Source organism: Protopterus annectens, chromosome 9.part0 (assembly GCF_019279795.1).
Source record: "Protopterus annectens isolate FY-2018-M chromosome 9.part0, PAN1.0, whole genome shotgun sequence".
NCBI classification, from domain to species: Eukaryota; Metazoa; Chordata; order Ceratodontiformes; family Protopteridae; genus Protopterus; species Protopterus annectens.
In genome coordinates, this window is record NC_056743.1 from 179,159,509 (window position 1) to 179,177,647 (window position 18,139).

General features: G+C 35.5%; 1 protein-coding gene across 1 annotated transcript in view; it reads left to right on the top strand.

Moving 5' to 3' along the window:
* LOC122810864 (guanylyl cyclase-activating protein 2-like) overlaps positions 1-18,139 on the top strand; it is a 91,910-nt gene that overhangs the window by 34,983 nt on the left and 38,788 nt on the right. The window contains exon 2 of the mRNA XM_044082416.1: positions 5,738-5,887. Coding sequence (XP_043938351.1) covers positions 5,738-5,887 — 150 coding nt within the window. The remainder of the gene's footprint in view (positions 1-5,737; positions 5,888-18,139) is intronic.

Sequence of the window (18,139 nt, forward strand, 5' to 3'; positions counted from 1 at the left end):
CTGATCAAAAGGTTAGTTTCAACTCTCCCAGTGTGAAAAATGAAACTGGGGTCAGTAATTCTGATATTCAGCAGAGTATCAGGGGCAAAGGAAAAGGAAAGTATTTATACTAAGTGCTAGAGGAGCTCTAATAGCGATAGAAGAGAAAGAGAAAAAAGATAACGGTAGATAAGTGGATACTAAAAAGGGAAGAGGATTATGCTGGCATGCATTTACATTCCACCTAAAACTGCAGTTATAGAGCTTAAGAAAATATTGGGAGAAATAATTGGGTTTCAGTGGGGAATATTTCTTATAGGTGGGGACTGTAATTTAGTGTCCAAAACTGAGGATGTATCTAGGGGACATATAAGGGAACATATAGCAAAAGAGGGTAGATTTCTGATGAAGCTGTTTGGTATGGAAGATGAGAATTCAGTAGTAGGAACCCAGATACAATTTACATATTATTTCCCAAGGTACAATAACTAGGCTAGACTAGACAATAATTATAGTTCACAGGAGCTTGTGCATTTAAATGAAACTTCGACACACATCCAATAACTATTTCAGTTCATCCGCCAATAACAAATAAGATAAAAATGCGGGGTAATTAAATAAAAATGAGACACTTTGTACTTCCCTACCTACCTGTTAAAAAGAGAAGAATTTAAGGAATGCGTTATGGAAATTATTTGAGAGTTATTAGGAAAGACAAAAATTTCTTCAGAAGTTATAGCTAGTGAATGAAATAAAATGAAAGCTGAGTTTAATAATAAGTAGAAATAAAAGAAAAATAAATATGGTTAAGAAGTAACATGAATTATTTATAGGGGTTGACAAAGGTTAAAGTATTGCAGAATAAGGAGAATCTCGCAGAACAAGAACAGGCACAATTCTGTAGTGCTAAAGAGAAAATAAGGGAATATCTGGATAATATGCATAAGTTTAAAAAGATTGCTGTTAAGCAACTGTCTTTTGATAATAACTCTAGAGCACAAAAACATTTAGCATAACAATGTAGGCAACAGAAAGTCGAAAGGGTTGTTGCCAAACTTAGGGAGCCAATAACAAGAAAAATGACCAAAGATTCTGTAGATGTTTTACAGATATTATGTAACGTTTATGACAATTTGTATAAAGCAGAGATGTGGAAATCAGGAAAGTGCACAAATGGAAATATTTATGGAAGACTTACATATGCCAAGGTTAGAGGTAGATGAGGCTCAACAATTAACATAGAAGGAGATGAGATAAAAAGGTGACGTAATCAGTCTGCAGGAATAGATGATAATGCTGTGGAAGTTTGGAAGTTACGAGGGAAGAAACTGATAAAGATATGGAAGGTTTTTTAACAGTATTTTAAAAGGAGGAGATGCACCAGCATCTTGGAAGAAAGCTGTGATGGTTACAATACCTAAAGATGGCAAAGACCCATCAGACCCTTGTTCACATGCACCCACTTCAATTTTAAACAGTAGTTATAAAGTGTTTATGTCTATAATAGCTAAAAGAATGCCAAATGTGGTTTTGTGGAAGAGAGGAAAACATTTGAAAACATTAATAGCATAATGATGATCCAGAGGGAACATAAGAAAAATCCACTGTTTTTGGTGGATCTTGATGTGGAGAAAGCATTTGACAGAGTAAGTTGGGATTTTATGAGTAGGTCAATTGAAGCATTTTTATTCCCTGGTATAATAATAAGGTTAATTAGGAGGATATGTGAGGGATCAGACAAAAATTGAAGTGGGAGCATCCTTTCTGGCAAGTTGTGTCTGAACGGAGGAAGCAGGTAGCTGTGTCCTCTTTCTGTTTTATTTGTTTTATATTTAGAGCCATTGGCATAGAAAATAAGGAACTCAAAAATTCAAGGATATAATTGGTATGATAATCAAGAAAAGTTGTCTTTATTTGCAGACAATATTATTACCTGATAGAAACAGAAAAGGACATCTCAGTGTTGGAAACATCTTCAGACAGTTTAAAGTCTTTTTGGGACATACAATTAATGAAGACTAAACAAACTCTGTAGCTGCAAACTATGTGCCCACACTTGAATTGGACCAGCAATACACATATTTATGGTGACACGATAAAATGAAGTATTTTGGAGTATGGATTAAGAAGGATTCTGTTATGACAACTAGGGATATATGAGAAGAGATTAAACAAAAGATAATACAAAAAAACTGAGAAATTGGAATCTCTTGTCTATGAATTTGGATGGAAAGATACAAGCACTGAAAAATAGTTTTAGTCCCTTTAGTCTTATATGTAGGTAAGGCATATTTCTATCAAATAGAAGAGAAGTTGTTGATAGTAATTAATAAAAAGTTACAGGATTTTATCTGGGAGGGGAAAAGTGCAAGGGTCAAGTGGAATAAGTTGATCCTTCCAACAGAACAAGGTGGATTAGGACTACCTTATTTGAAGGGATATTGTAAAGCTACATAGTTTAAGGAGTATGTACATGGCACAAGCAGAAAGCTATAATTCAAGGTGGAAAGAGATGATAATTCTGATGGCTGCCAAAAAAGCAATTGCTAAAAAATGGAAATCAAAGTTTAAACCAACTGTATTTGAAGTATTGAATATTGTAACAGAAATAAAATAACTGGAAGTGGGATCTTTAGAAAAGAGCAGGAGCAAATTACATAGAAAAAAATTGGAAATTGTGGGAATACATGCAGAATAATCTTTTGGAGGAGGAGTGAGGTTTGATGGAAGGTAGGAGTTGATCGATTTATGTCATGTTGACTTGATTAATATACAAAATAATATATATGATGGATATTGTTTGTATCTGGGAATATGTTAATATTTGTTTTCTTTTGTATAAATGTATATTTGCCTATGTCTTAAGTGATAATTCAATAAAAGTGTTTAAAATAAATGCATTGGCCATTTGATGGGTACAGATGCGTTCCTTTGTAGAGATAGGGTTTCCTCTTAATACTGTTGTCAATAAAATCAAAGTGTTTCAACACAGCAGACTTTCTAACACAGGCAGCTATTGTGTCAGTTTCTTATTTAGATGTTCATATTTATAGACAATTATATGGCAGTGAAAATATAAACTGTTTCACCATAGTTGTTCAGAACTCTTAAATTGCATCCATAATTTCCCTACTGATGTTTCAAACATTATTGCACATTAAATCTTTGCCATGGTAAGATTACAGAGGTCATTTCATAGTTACCCTGTTGTATCCTAACAGCGTATACTTTGATATTTTTCATCTTGCCAGTTTTAATACGAGTAACTTGCCTGATCAGTCCATTATTCATATAACTGTAAGAGTTTGTGCTTCATAATTTTGAAATCACCTATTATTAAAACTTAACCACTGATATAAGTTCCATTGACAAATAAAGGTAATTCCCTGACTTTTGTATCAGTGACTTGGGTTTGGCTAGTGGCCAAGCTGCTAGAAAGAGCTGATATAGAGGAAGTATAAGTGGCATGACAACTGTTAGATTGCTTACAATGGGGGTAGGGGAGAGAGGGGCCACAGGTTACTCAATGGGGAAACTGCATGATCAGGCTTTCATTATACTATTTGTTGCTTACTACATGGGTTGTATACATGCAATCATTCACCTGCCACTTGGAAACAACCATGGCCAGGAGGAAGGGCTTAGGTGCACAAACCAAGAAGCCCCAACTGCATTACAGATAATGGTATCACCCCTTGCACCCAACTCTTTTGTTTTAAGGGAATAAATGGAACTGTGGGCTCTTTCCTCTGGGAGAAATGAATGGGTCAATGTGGTAACTGAGGGGGTTGATGGTTACATTGGGGTTGGAGAATCAAATAAAAAAAAATCCATCCATCCACAACCCCTTCTTCCCATTTTTGCATATGGGGTCATGGTGTCACTTTAACAGTCAAAAATTACACAGACGCTGGAAGATAGACTGTTTATATAAAAAACACGGCAAAGCTTTCAGGTAAAAACCCTTCTTCAGTGCATACTGAAGAAGGGTTTTTACCTGAAAGCTTTGCCGTGTTTTTTATATAAACAGTCACTTTAACAGTGACAATCATCTAGAGTCAAGGTTTACACCACAGCGTCGCTAGTCTGCCACAGTAGTTCTTCCACACCTCAAACTTGCACACCTATGGCCAATTTCGAGTGTTCAATTCACCTATAAATAAAAATCACTATTGACTTTGGTACAGATACTTTTGATTTTGGACTTTTTCTATATCTAAATGACTATAGTTTTACTTATTTGTCATGTCTCTATTCCTATTATATTATAATTTTTGTCATTTTCCAATTTTTTGTGCATCTAGTTTGCTTATTTTTATATGTTGCAGGTATTCCCTTTACTAGCAAACTTATTTTTTCATGGCTGTGATGTTTCTATGTCTTACCTGAGGTGATGCATCATGTTCTAACTCTCACTTTCTCTTCATTCCTCTGTTTTACAAATAACAACCGTCTCTACTGATGAAGGTATGTTGGTTATCCTGTTGTTCATGATACATTGTATCTTAATCACCGGCTTTGTCTTTTTATATCAGCAATAAATAATCCTTCATACTTTAACTCATTTTGGAGTTGGTATGATAATCCTTGTTTACCAAATATTATGTTTATCATAATGCTTATTGATATTGTGTGTACTTGTTTCCTTGGTTTGCCTAAGAGAATTGAATGCTTCATTTCTATAATTTCATGCCTGTCCAAGATACATGATTGCTAAGTATGTCTTTTTCACTTCGTTTTTCTGGTTGCTTCCATTACATTAGTCCTAGATGTTTTAGATACAAACAATTCCAAGTTTGTAAATTCTTCTTTATGTAATGGTTCTGGTCCAAGTCATAAACCAAGAGTAGATTTTTCTAAGCCTCGGTTCTATTATATGTAATATATACAGATCCTGAGGGTCACTCTTTGTTTTTAGTCAATATTAGAGACCAGCCATAAGAAAACGTTGCTACATACTGGACACATTTATTAAAGTCTTCCATCTTGGCTTTTATATGACCAGGTCCAAAAAGGTTACATTTTCTGAATATTAAGTACTGTGAATAAAACCTTTAATATGATGTTCAGAAGTATTAATTATAGTGAATAAAACTTTTAGTAAGCAGGTCAGTAATTATTAATACCAATGCAATTAATGCCTAGCAAAGGCAATTACTGATGTAGGAATTATCTATGTTTCACAATCTGTTAATGTTAAAAACAGTATTTGTAATGAGATGAAATATTATTTGACAAGCTGCTGTAATTTAAATGCGAGCCAAAATAATAAACTAAAGCCACTTGACCACCAAATATGATACAGTGCAGCTGTGCTGATCAAACTACAAGCAAGAGTGACCAATTGCCTGACTTTCCAGTCAGTAGCAATATATGTTCCCTGAATATGAATCTATGCAATGCGTAACAAATATTAAAAAAAAAATTTGCAACTGTTTTCAATTTTACAGATTGTAAATGCTGATGTTGCTAAAAACAGTAAAAGCAAAATGGGCAATTCATCTGGGAAACTATGCTACTCCTTGCAAGGAAGTACTACGAGAAACATTTATATAAAATAAAAGCCACTTTACCAAAGTGTTTCATTTTTAAATGTTTTCCTGAAAACCAAAAGCAGTTTTAAATTATTCTAGACTGTGGCATATGATTTGAGACCACGTGTCATATTATAAATCAAAGCTGTAAGAATGAAACACTTTTACAGGTGTTAAAACTGTGTGCGTCTAAAGAAAGTTTTCCTTCTCTTTTCTTTGTGTAGGACAACACAATTGACTTTCTGGAGTATGTGGCTGTTCTGAACCTTGTGTTGAGAGGGAAACTTGAACATAAGCTGAGGTGGTCTTTTAAAGTGTTTGATAAAGATGGTAATGGATGTGTGGACAAAAACGAACTTAAACAAATCATTGAGGTATGATATACAATATTCTTTCCTTTTCTTTTCCTCAGTGACTCTGTAGTCAAGAGAAAATTGATCAGATGAGGAAATAGTGAATAACAACAAAAATGTGTCTGTTAGTATAATTTATTTACAGCTTTAAGAACATGTAGAAAAACATGGGAATCTTGCTCATTCCCACAATACATTTAGACAAGGCTGTGATACAATTTCAGGAATATAGAAAGTTATTGTCTCTGTTCTGCAAAATATGGAAAATAACTCCTTAACAGGGGCATTTTTATCAATTTGAAATGTACTTTTGAGTCTTTGGATCATGTAACCCTAATGCCAGGCTTAGGAAAGTAAGTTTCTGGAACAGTACCCTCTGCAAGGGCACTGAATGTTAAGCTGGATATTGCAGTGTTTGACCTAGGTACTTTCTCATCTGGATTTGCCTAGGGATCAGTACTTGGACCTATTCTGTTTTCCTTTTCCATCAATGACCTCCTGCTAGATTTGCCTATGTTGCATATATTACTGGAAGCAGATGGTCTTCTTCTGTTCATGGCAGGTAAGAACAAAGACTTAGTACAAAGCAATATTCTGACAGATATCCTTAGGTTATGGCAATGGCTTTGATTAATAAACTGACAGTCAGTATTGATCAAATCACTTCAGTGTTGTCTTCTACAATTAGAAGGCTAGGGAAACTTTATGCTTGAAGCATAGTGGGCTACCCAGCAACCTCATTGCTTAACTGCTTTCATACAGATGCTTTGACCTACACTGGATCCCACTTTTCGTTTAAAAAAACGTATAGGAATGATAGTTTGTTCTAAAAAAAGGAAATATATATTTTAAATATTCTATTTACTTTATAGATGTGGCAGGAAATGCAACTGAATTAGAAGTTTTGGTAACAAATTAAGATATGGATAAGCAGTTTTATGCTTAACTAACCATACAACACATACTTTCTTTAGTTAACTGTAAACAAAATCTGTGTGTGTTCATTTCTCCATCATAATCTACAGAATATCATTGTTTTCATTAGAGAAGGCACATGATGGCTACCAGTTGTGATGAGAGCCACATTTAAGCTTCCCAACCTTATTTTTAAATTTACAAAGTTTGAATAGTATCCCCTGTGCAAATAAACTACATTTTTTCCTTCATGGCAAAGCTAAGGGTGCAGTAACATTGCTTTTTCTGACATTTAAGTTGACAGCAGTATAGAAGGTATTCATTAAAACTGACATCTCCACCTGGAATAATTTATCCAGCTACCTCATTAATGAGACATTTTGAATGGTTCTTTGAGGCAAATTAACAAAGCACTAGGAATAATATAAATGTAATTGCTTTTAGGACAGTGGGTTGGATATTCATTTGCTCATTATAGCCAGCTGATATGTACATTTTCACACTGTTTACAGTGTCAGTCATAATTAGTTGTAGCATTTTGTGTTTTCTGTTTAGTGTTTGATTGAGATCCTTGTAACTGTATCACAGTTTCTTTTGCTTCTCCTGTGTTGTTTGAAATATATGCATTTTTCTGAGTTAAACATCAGAAGATGCACATAATTAATTGGAATATATACCATTTGCAGATTTGATGAGCATTATATTGATTATAGTCCAGATTCTTAAAGGTTATCACAAAGTCTACGCTATATATTGTTGTTGTGTCTTTAGGTTTTTCCGGGTTAGGGGTCGCCACAGCAGAACTCCAGTCCGCTAATGGTTGGCAGTAGATTTTTACGTGCCGAGTTGCCAGCTCTGATGCACAACCTTCAACAAAGGTACACCCATTCACGCATGTCTCCACACAGAAGATGCTCTAGCTGAGAATCGAATAGGACAGCGTCTTACTGTGAGGCGACAATGCTACCACAGCACCACCACCGCAGTTCAAAAGTCTACACTATATGTAGACTTTCTGAATTCAAGTACAGTCCTACAATAGTGGTTGTGCCATCTTTTCACTCAGAAATGTTACATTAAGTATACAGATAGTGCACACTTTGTGGTAACTTTTTGTGTGTGTGTGTGTGTGTGTGTGTGTGTGTGTGTGTGTGTGTGTGTGTGTGTGTGTGTGTGTGTATACATATATATATATATATATATATATATATATATATATTCATACATAGATAGATAAATGGGTATTACCTCTGGGTATATTGTGCTTTATTATTTGTGCCTTGTGCCTGGGTTGTGCTTAAAAAGAGTCCATTGGAGCAATTTACTTACCCAATTAAAAACTGGACAAATTAAGCAAATTAAGTAAGTGAGTACATAAATAAATAAATAAATATAACATTTTACAGACACAACATGAGAGGTCTTCAGAACACATTTTAGAAATCTATAATCTACAAAGAAATTAATATCTTGAAAAACATTTTCTCTAATTTTTCTCTCTCACTGCCTGCCAACCATCAGTTTCCTCATTTGTCTCATGGAGTGGAAATCCATCACTCAAACTACCACTGGAGTTTTCCCCTTTTAGAATGACAACAGCTGTGGTTACACTTGAATCACACTCCATGCCAGACTGAGGGGATTGCTATGCTAAGTCCATTTCTTGCATACATGCTTTCACACATAGATCATACTGACTACAGTACCAAGTACTACATGTCAATCCTTCAATGCAGCTTGATATGAATGCTGCTGGGGTGATCTCTCAGCCCCCACTAGAAGTCATCAGTGCTACCAAGACAAACAAACTCAGTGCCCCATTATAGATAAGCTGGTGTTCACTGGAACTTGCCAGATAGCTGCATACTGAGTAACAGCTTAATTTCAGCTCTCACAGTGTGAAAACAAATTCAGAAAAGAGAGCCAGTGAACTTGTCTTTTTGAGTAAATTTCAGTAACTAGCTAGTAAGTGCACTGCCCAGATGTCACCAAAAAAGAACCTGAAAGAAAATCAATCACAAAAGGTGAGGAGAAAACACTGAATATGAAGAATTATGCAGCTGTTCAGCAAAAAGCAGTACAAGCTCCAGCTCTGGTCCAAGGCATGATTTCCAGTAACCTACAGGAAAAAAGTCAAATGTATTCAGAGCTGATTAAAATAAACAAAACACTGAAGGAGTATATCAACTCAAATAACAAAAGGCTGGAAAAAATGGAAGACATTTTAAACAGATATTCAGATGAGTTGATAAAACTGCAAAAATCTGAGGTCAAAATGGAGAAAAAGCTGTCTGAATATGAGACTGCTCAAGAAGAGACATTTCAAAAAATAATAAAATTAGAGGACAGAACATGTAGGGAAAACCAGAGATTTTGTGCTCTACCAGAGAAGCTGGAAGGAACAGATTGTATATATTTTTAAGCATAAATAAGCAACTGGACTGGTATTCCACAGCAGGATTTATTAACTGAAAGGACACATCATCTGTATGCTCCAAACCTGACCATGAGAAAGCAACCTAGACTTTTAATAGTAAAAATACAATCCTCCCAGCAGAAAGAGTTGATTCTGACAAAACTGGCAGAAGGACAAAGAACTAAAAGTGGGAGTCAGTACATTGTTGAAAATGATTACTTACTGTACACCAGGCAGAAAAGGAGTACATTTATTCCACTAATTAGGGAATGTCGAGAAGCAGATGTGAGATTCAAGTTGCTGTATTCAGCTATTTTCATAATTTTATTTCCTGGAGGGTTAAAACCATTTTTTGATGCAGAAAATGCTAAGGAGGAAATACAAATGTTTGCCAGCAAAAGGTGAGCTGTGAAACAGAAGGAGGTTATGCTTCTTGATCTTCTGGTAATAAAGCCTATAGAGAGACTATGCCAATGAAACCTTTTTCCAATTTTTCAAAGAAAATTGCTTGAGAAACAGAAAAAAGTATATGAGTTGACTAGAAGAACAGTGAGTACATTGGACATGAAGCAGAGACTGCATTTGGGAGATTGAGATCAACAGGAAGAAAACCAGCAACTCAGAAATTGGCAAATAAATGTGGGCTTACAAAGCTTTAATTATATATGTGAAACATGACAGAACAAGAAATAGCTTTTAAAAACAATTCATCTAATTGTGATGTAAGCTGATGTTTTAACAACTGTGAAGTTTTTATTGGACTATGCTATTTAATTGTACCTATATAAATGTTGGTTTTATTGAGATTTTTATAGTCTGAAGAAGCAGTGTTATGGTACTGTGAAAGCGCTTACTACAATAAAGTGTCTATTGATCTGTTTATTTGTCTTCATTTTGGTCTCACCTTTAATATATTCTGTAATTGGGACTTGTTCTTGTTGGTGTGCCCATTCATCTGAGCTCCTGGATTTTTTAGCTAATAAAATTTTGGTCTTAACAGTAGTATTTTTATAATGCGTTTCACAATCTTCATGCTATAAAGTAAACCTTTCTCAGTTATTTTCAAGTGTAATAGGGATACTAAAGTAAACAAGTGCCCCTGTTGTTTCCTTCTTCTTTCTTTCTCCTTGTTCAGTTTTAAGAAATGTAGGCAATGCAATGTAAAAAAAGAAGAAAAGGCTGGTCAAAAGAACATGATACAAGAAAAACTGATGTTCCTTTTCTTATACTTGCATAAGGAAAAGACTAGATTAAGGCCCTTGGCTTGATCTAGTAACAAGTTTTAAGGGGACTGTTTTACTGTTTGCCCAATTACTTCTTTACATGTGTAAGTCCTGCTCTAAACACTTCATTCTATGTATTCAACAATTTTCACTCTTGCATGTATTTAGTGAGTATTTGCATGTATTTGGTGATCATTTAATGTATCTATTGAAATGTTATTGCTGTTCATAACTTAAATGAACTGTATTTAGTGACCATTTTGAATGTAACTATTGAAATATTTAGTACTGTTCAAAACTGACCTATGTATTTTATTATCTGTTACTTTTGTAAGCAATTAATGAGGACCTTTTCTCCCCGCACCAACACTGAAAATGGGCTCTTTCAGGCCCAGTGGATTTTCCCGGTTAACAAATGCAATAAATAAATAAAATAAATAAGGGAAAACAAATAAATAAAAAAGAACACCAAATATAATTAAATGTTTTTCTCTAGCAAATAAATAAGTGCTTGTAGAGGTAACCATTTATTTGGTTCTCTTTTATCCATGGAGACAATCTGATAAGGGAAATAAAACAGGATACTTCTTTCTTTGAATGGCTAGGAGATAATGTTTTCTGAAAGCATTTGAGTGTTTTTCCAATCTGGGAGAGGAATAAAGATAAGTCAAAAACAGAGGGCATTTAGCAGAAGCACAAGCTGTACCTTGCGTCTTAGCATGGATAACATTCCTAATAGGTTAATACAAGTTTGTGACTGTGGCTACCAGTTTGGGACAATTGTTCTTATTAGGAGGGTTAAACTTCAATATTTGAAAATGTGCATAGTTGGGCTGCATGTGTTTTTTTTTTGAGGGTTTTCACTAAAACAAAATGTTTTGTAAGGTCATAGGATGATAGGCTCATAGGAAGTTACTAGGCTAATGGCCCTATGGCCCTTAAAAGCCTAACCAAGTTCTACCCTAATTTCCACAATCAGCACCTATTGTCCCTGTCCAAGAGGGGTACAGGTGGAACCCCTGGGGTGAATTTATGGTTATCCATCCATTCGTCCAGATTGCATTCACTGCATGTGGTTTACTGCAGCTCAGACTGTCTTAACTGTGCTTAGAACAAATTACTGCAGTTGCAAAATATGAGCATTGTGGCTTGATTGATTTAACAAGTCTTCTTACAGAGAAAAAAGCTCTTGCACAAACAAGCTAGTATTGGCTGAGTCCAACAATGGACCAACAATGGTGATGCACTGAGTACAGCTCATTGCATCTTTTCATCTTCCATTTTTGATTAAAAACACTGGAATTCTGGAGACTCTGATAAAAGCACAGCTCAGTGCAAGTTATGGGAGAGGAGGTAAAGGAGTAAACCAATCAAAAAAGCAAAGCACAGTCTGTCAACTCTGTGAATGTAAAATATAAGTCTTAAGGCACAGATAGGCTAGAATTACAACCAACTGTAAAACAATGGCAGGAAAAGTAGTAAATAGTTTATCAGCAGGAGGAAACAGCGGTTGAAACAGAAGCTGTTATATCAAAGAGGCTGGGGGTATAGTAACAAATGTACCAAGCATTGGCAAGGAAAGCAGCAGATGTAAAAAGAAAAAAAAAACAGAGGGCACTTTTTAAGTGTAGATTTTATCAGTCAATGTTTCATAGATTTAACAAATCTCTAGATATATTGGCAGATATAGGTAACAGATCCCACATTAAATCACAATGCTCCCAATATTGCAAATCATACAATAAATCTATGGTACCAGACCAGGCAGAAATAACCAGTAAATCTATTTTGGGTAAGCAGTGCAGCAGTAGTCGTTTGCATGAGCATAGATCCTACAGTAAATCACAATACTCTCACTTATTACAACTCAAATTACAAGTCTATACAACAGACCAATTTGAAATTTCAAGCAGACACTTTTAATATTAAAAAATACAAAAAAAGTGTATAAAACCTGTATTAGTACACAAGTGACAATAAATGCAGCTGAAATAAGTAAGCAAAACTGAAATAAATGTTTTTTCTTCACTTTTTGATGAAAGATTCTATTTAGACTGCCTGGAGGACATTAAAATCAACATAGCACTTTTCTCACTGTTCAGAGCTTAACACGCTGTTCAGGGTCTTAATTATAGGACCCTGGGTGAGTGCACCTCAACACAAGTGAGAGAGTAAACCAATCAGATAAGCTAAATAATTCAAACCTGGGGAGCTCTGTAAGTAGATTCTGCAGCAAAACACATTTCTCAAAAATATATACCGGACAAAAAGCTAACATTTTCAGAGATGTGTCACTAGTTTCTGCCAAGCAAGTCGAAGACAAAAGGAAAGTCCACTATCAAATATATAAGCATTCCAGTTCCTCTCTCCTGTTCCCCAGACACCATTACAGCACTTCATTCTACGGAAAAATATTCCATCAGATTATTTTACTTAATTATATTCCCTCAGCAGAATTAACTAAACCACTTCTTCCACCTGTAATGGATAAGAAGTAATTACATCAGAACAATAGAAAGGGCCAGTACACAGGATCCCACATAAATCTGTTTACTGTCTGCATTTTAATGTCTGTTTTCTTCTAGTCAACTACTACTTTGAAGTAGATTGTAATTGTATCTTATGACCTGTTGGTACAACAAGTTCTAAAAGCACTAATACATTTTCATGTGATGGCTGTGTGATTTGGAATGAGCCTATAACACTTTAAATAATAAACAGTGTGAGACTCATGTCAGTAGCACAACACATGAGACAGAAGAAGGCTCAGACGTGGACGAACAATGCTACTTGAAAATTTTACACTATTGTACACCAAGCAGAGAACACGTACCCATCCAGACTGAAACTATCTCCTCTTGCCTGACCTCCATTAAAGTCTATTATACCTATTTCCTGTTGCTTTGTTGTATCTCTATGTATTCTACGGTTGAAGCTCTCTTTCCATGGTGCTTTGATCCATCTCTGTGTGTTCTACTGAAAAGTACATAACCTACACAACCTAAATATGAAAAATAAATAAATAAATAAATAATAATAATTTGAATCTGTTTTTAAAATGTTTTTACTTATGTCTGTTAAGAATTGCATCTCTTAAATGTTTTAATTTAATTGTTATGTAATTGTTGTACTTGCTTTGGAGCTTTTCTCCCCGGGCCTCCGCTGAAAATGGACATATATCCAGTCGGACTATCCCGATCAACAAATGTAAAATAAATAAAAATAAAAAAGTTATTATCTGACTGCTGAGCAATTTCTTCTTAAGATTCCCACTACAAAACTTTTCCTCCTAAAGAATATATTCCCTTTCAACTCTGTCTATACCTAAGTCAGATATGTTGAGCAATATTTTTGCTAACAACTAGACAACATGTATTTTTACAGTGACCAGTAAGCCTTAATCATTGATCACAGGCTGCTATATATGACTAATGGAAAGACCACCATAGACTTATTCCTTAACATCTCCAAAGTATATGACAATGCTGAAACACAAGTTCATAGATAGTTTTCTTTAACTCATCAGTGAAATGTTTAAACTACAGGGAGCAAAATGTAGGGCATCCATTTTGGGCCCATAGCTGTTTACCTTATATGTCCAACAAGTATCTGTGTTAGGACCACTACTTTTAACCACCTTCATCAAAAACCAAGGCCAGACCTGAGCCATAGTTCTATTATTGCCATATTCTGCTGAATTCATCATTCTGAGTTCTGGGTTTACTATTAATTCTGTGAGCTGTAACTTCCAAACATTAATTAAAGAGGTGGAAACTTTTTCTCATTCTCCCAGCCTGACCATCTGGCTACTAGAGCTCCCATCTGTGTCATTCATTCCCTTAGTCCTGCTTAGCTATATTTAGCATGCTGCCTAACCGTACAGAGTTTAGTCTTTCCTATTCGGTAGTTTTTCTTCAAGTAGCTCATTGTCTTTGCATAGGGCAGGGGAATTTGAGCGCTTATTATTATTAGGTTAGTTTGGCTTTCTCATTGTTGCCTAATACTGCCCCTCATCCTTGAACAGGTGTTTTGCTGTCTACTGTTCTAATTACACTAATGATGTCTATTTCTGCCTGCTTTCTGGGGTTAGCCATTCCTGCCTGATTCCTTTACCTCAAGGCAATGACCCTGCTATCTGTTAGAGTGAGCTCATGTATTAGAACTAAGCAGAATCCTCCCTCTAGGTAGGTAAGCTCTTCTTCTGTCAGCCAATGACTCCCTTGCCTCCCTGACTAGCTCCCCCAGCAACCACGCCCACTATTCAAAGCCAGGTAAGGTGGTACACAGAGAGGGCTTTATTCCACTGCTAGCAAGAAGTGTTCTAAAGAGTGGAAACTTAGCTGGTAGCTGATTTAATTTTGATAAGTCTACTCCTATGAAATATATCAATAAACACTTCCTGATGGCAGATCTGCTTTAATAATCTGCTCTACCACAGAAAGCATATGTTGAAACAGACCATGCTTTCAAGTACATTAGTATTATCTTTGGCCAGAAACTATCTTACACAAAAAAATTATTTATGTGGTAAGGAAACCTAGCACTAAATATGTTTTTTTTTTATTTCAAACAATGTTTGTTTCCCATTGCCAAACTTAAGATTTCTGTTTTTTCTTTTTGATTGACTGAATAATTTGTTAACTAGGTTGGTGGGCTTGTCCAGTGACCTTTTTCAACATGACCCAGATCAAATTGTCAGCTACAAAGTATATTCAAACAGGCAACACATACATTTACACATGTTAAACAAATCTCAACTCATAGAAGTTGCACATGTGTAGGCAAATACATGATACACAAACCTATGTCACCTACAACACACAGAGGTCACCCAAGTGTGCTATAAAGAATCAAACAACTTGAAAATGTGGCTGTAATGTTAATGTCCATGAGTAAATATAGTACACATGTGGGTTTAGTGGAAGTGACACATTCAGTGTAAGGAAGCCGCGGTGGTGTAGCAGTAGCATTGTTGCCTCACAGCAAGAGGTTCTCCCATTCGATTCTCGGCTGGAGTGCCTTCTGTGTGAAGTCTGCATGTCCTCCTTGTGGTCGAGTGGCATTTGAAAAACATGCATGAATGGGCGTGCCTTCATTGAAGGTTGGGCGTCAAGCTGGCACCTCGGTACCATAAAATCTACTGCCAATCATTAGCGGACCAGAGTTCCACTGTGGCGACCCCTAACCGGGAAAAGCTGAAAGAACAACATACTTGTACAGTTCAGGTTATAAAGTAACTCAACTTTCTAACTGTAACTGGATGTAGAATTCATTGGTATTTTTAGTTAAGATACTGCCATGGGTTTATAACTTACCCATTACCAAAACAGGTACATTTACAATCATTTTTGACTTTCATTTTTAAGTCACTGAGCTTTCTTATTTCTTGACAGATTGTTTTATAAAGATGGTGCTAACTTTGCAAATGTATTTTCTCTTGTGTCTTTCCTGACGTGAGGTCTGATTAGAGTCATGGAGTCATCAGTGGAAGATCTTAGTGAGTAAAGGGTTCCAGGCCTACTCTGCTCTCCCACCTGTTATATATTTCCATTTTAATTGGTAATATTTCCAGTCTCCCTGTCCACTTTTAAGGTTTCCTATAACAGACTTCAAGATCACTGCTAATATTTGTACCAAAACTTAAAACTGCTTAGCCCTTACTGCTTCACTGACTTTATCTCAGAAATGCTTTTATCTAATGCAGTTCACCTTTATTTATCACATTCTGCATTTCAAAGACCACTTGTATGTAACTACAAAACACATGCCTTCTCAAGATCCTGTATATGCAGAATGTTCCTAGAAGTTATGCAGTCATGCAACATATTGAGAGAAGGGCTTTTGGGATTCTGTAATGCAAACTTTAGAACTCATTTTAAACAATTTTATATAAATGGTATCGTTCATGAATAAACGCAATAACTCATAAAAAATCCAGCAGTAGATGTAGCCAAATCAGAGCCAGCTAACTACTTTTAGGCACCACTTGTTCACTGACTGAGTAAGTTGATCTACTGACCCTCTTCAGTCACAAACCATGTACTGATGAACAGAACAAACGTTACAGTCAAAACTATTTTCATAACATTTCAAATGTTACATTAACAGCTGATGTTATATATTCATGGTGAACAGACAACACAGATGTGCAGTGGTACTGCTTTGTACAAACATGTCTTATAATTATCCTTTCTTCTTGGACTGCCAAGAGAGCACTTACATTGAATACTTCCTGAAAATGTGATTATATGACTTTTGCCCTGCATAGGCTTCTATAAATAATAATCTTTTATGTCTTTTTTTACACATACTACAACAGGGAATTGTCAGTTCTTTAGTACTGTAGCTCTCTTCCTTACAATCAGCATAGCTAGTTCTGCTGCCTCCAAAAGTTGGGCTTATCCATTTAGTGCAGTACGTCCTTTGTCTGTGATACATTACCCAGTCCCCTTAGTGTTCCCTCATTGATGCAGTGTTTCTGTATTTATGCAGTTAATGTCCTTATGTCTTGGCCATGATATCTCTAGAGAGTTGCATTCTATGCTTTTATAGCACATGGTTTCATTTTAGCTACATATGTGAATCTACCTTTTGTTGCCTTGTTGAATTTATTTATTACTACCAAAAATCATAATACTCTGCTCTGCTATTTACTGCTTGATGGACCATTCTACTAAATGTTCACTGCAGGATGGAGGATATATGCATTTTACTGAGAGTTCATTGTCTGTTAACTAGATTTCTTTCCACCCCTACGTTATATATGTTATAAATAGATTTATTTCATAGCTGTATATAATTTATCTTACTGTTCATGATGTTTTGAGTATGTCTGCCTATTAGCTCAAAATGGAATCCTGTTTGGATCAGTTCATCAACCTTGTCAAAGAACAAAAGTTTAATAACTAATAGCCATATTGCATATGTTTGTAAGTAACTAAGCTTGGGAAATAATTTTGAGACAATGCTGAATGGTTATTGCTGAGTATCTCAGAAGCTGTTTTTACTTTTTTTTTTTTTTTTTTTTTTGCTGTTTGTTTGTTTTCTGAATATCATTAGCCTGTTTAATGTAACCCATACCTCTCCACTGTCTAGATTTTCACAGAATGTTCCAATTTTTGCCTCATATTTTTGGTCTATTACTCATAAAATTTGTGGCATTCTGGCAGATCATTGAAGATTGAAGTCACTAAATAATGACAATACATTTGAGTTTCAGACTTCATATCCTTCAGAAAATGCATGCTAATACAAATTATGTTATTCTAGCAACATTCTAAGTTTATAAGAACAATATTTAAAGTATGTCCCTATTTTTGGGCCCTTGCCCCCCCCAGTTATTTTAGCCTTTGTCCAGATTTCTTGGGCTAAGAGGTTAAGAGGTATAAAAATGTGTTAGTCTAATCCCGAGGACATAACCAGTCTCCTAATGGATACATTTAGGTGTAATTCACCCCTTCACAGTCCTCTATAACATACCAACTTCTACACACACCCCTCAAATTTCCCAGGAATAAGTTCTCAAAGCATTATCCAGTGCCAAGAATATTGCTTCTATGGGACCAAATAACATTTTAGAATGCCTACTGTTCAGCTTGAAACAGGACCTGTAAAACCCCCTAAAGAGGCCCTTCAACAGGACAGCGAAGTGGTGTAGCGGTTTGTGTTGTCACTTCACAGCAAGAGGTTCTCCAGTTCAATTCTTGGCTGAGGTAACTT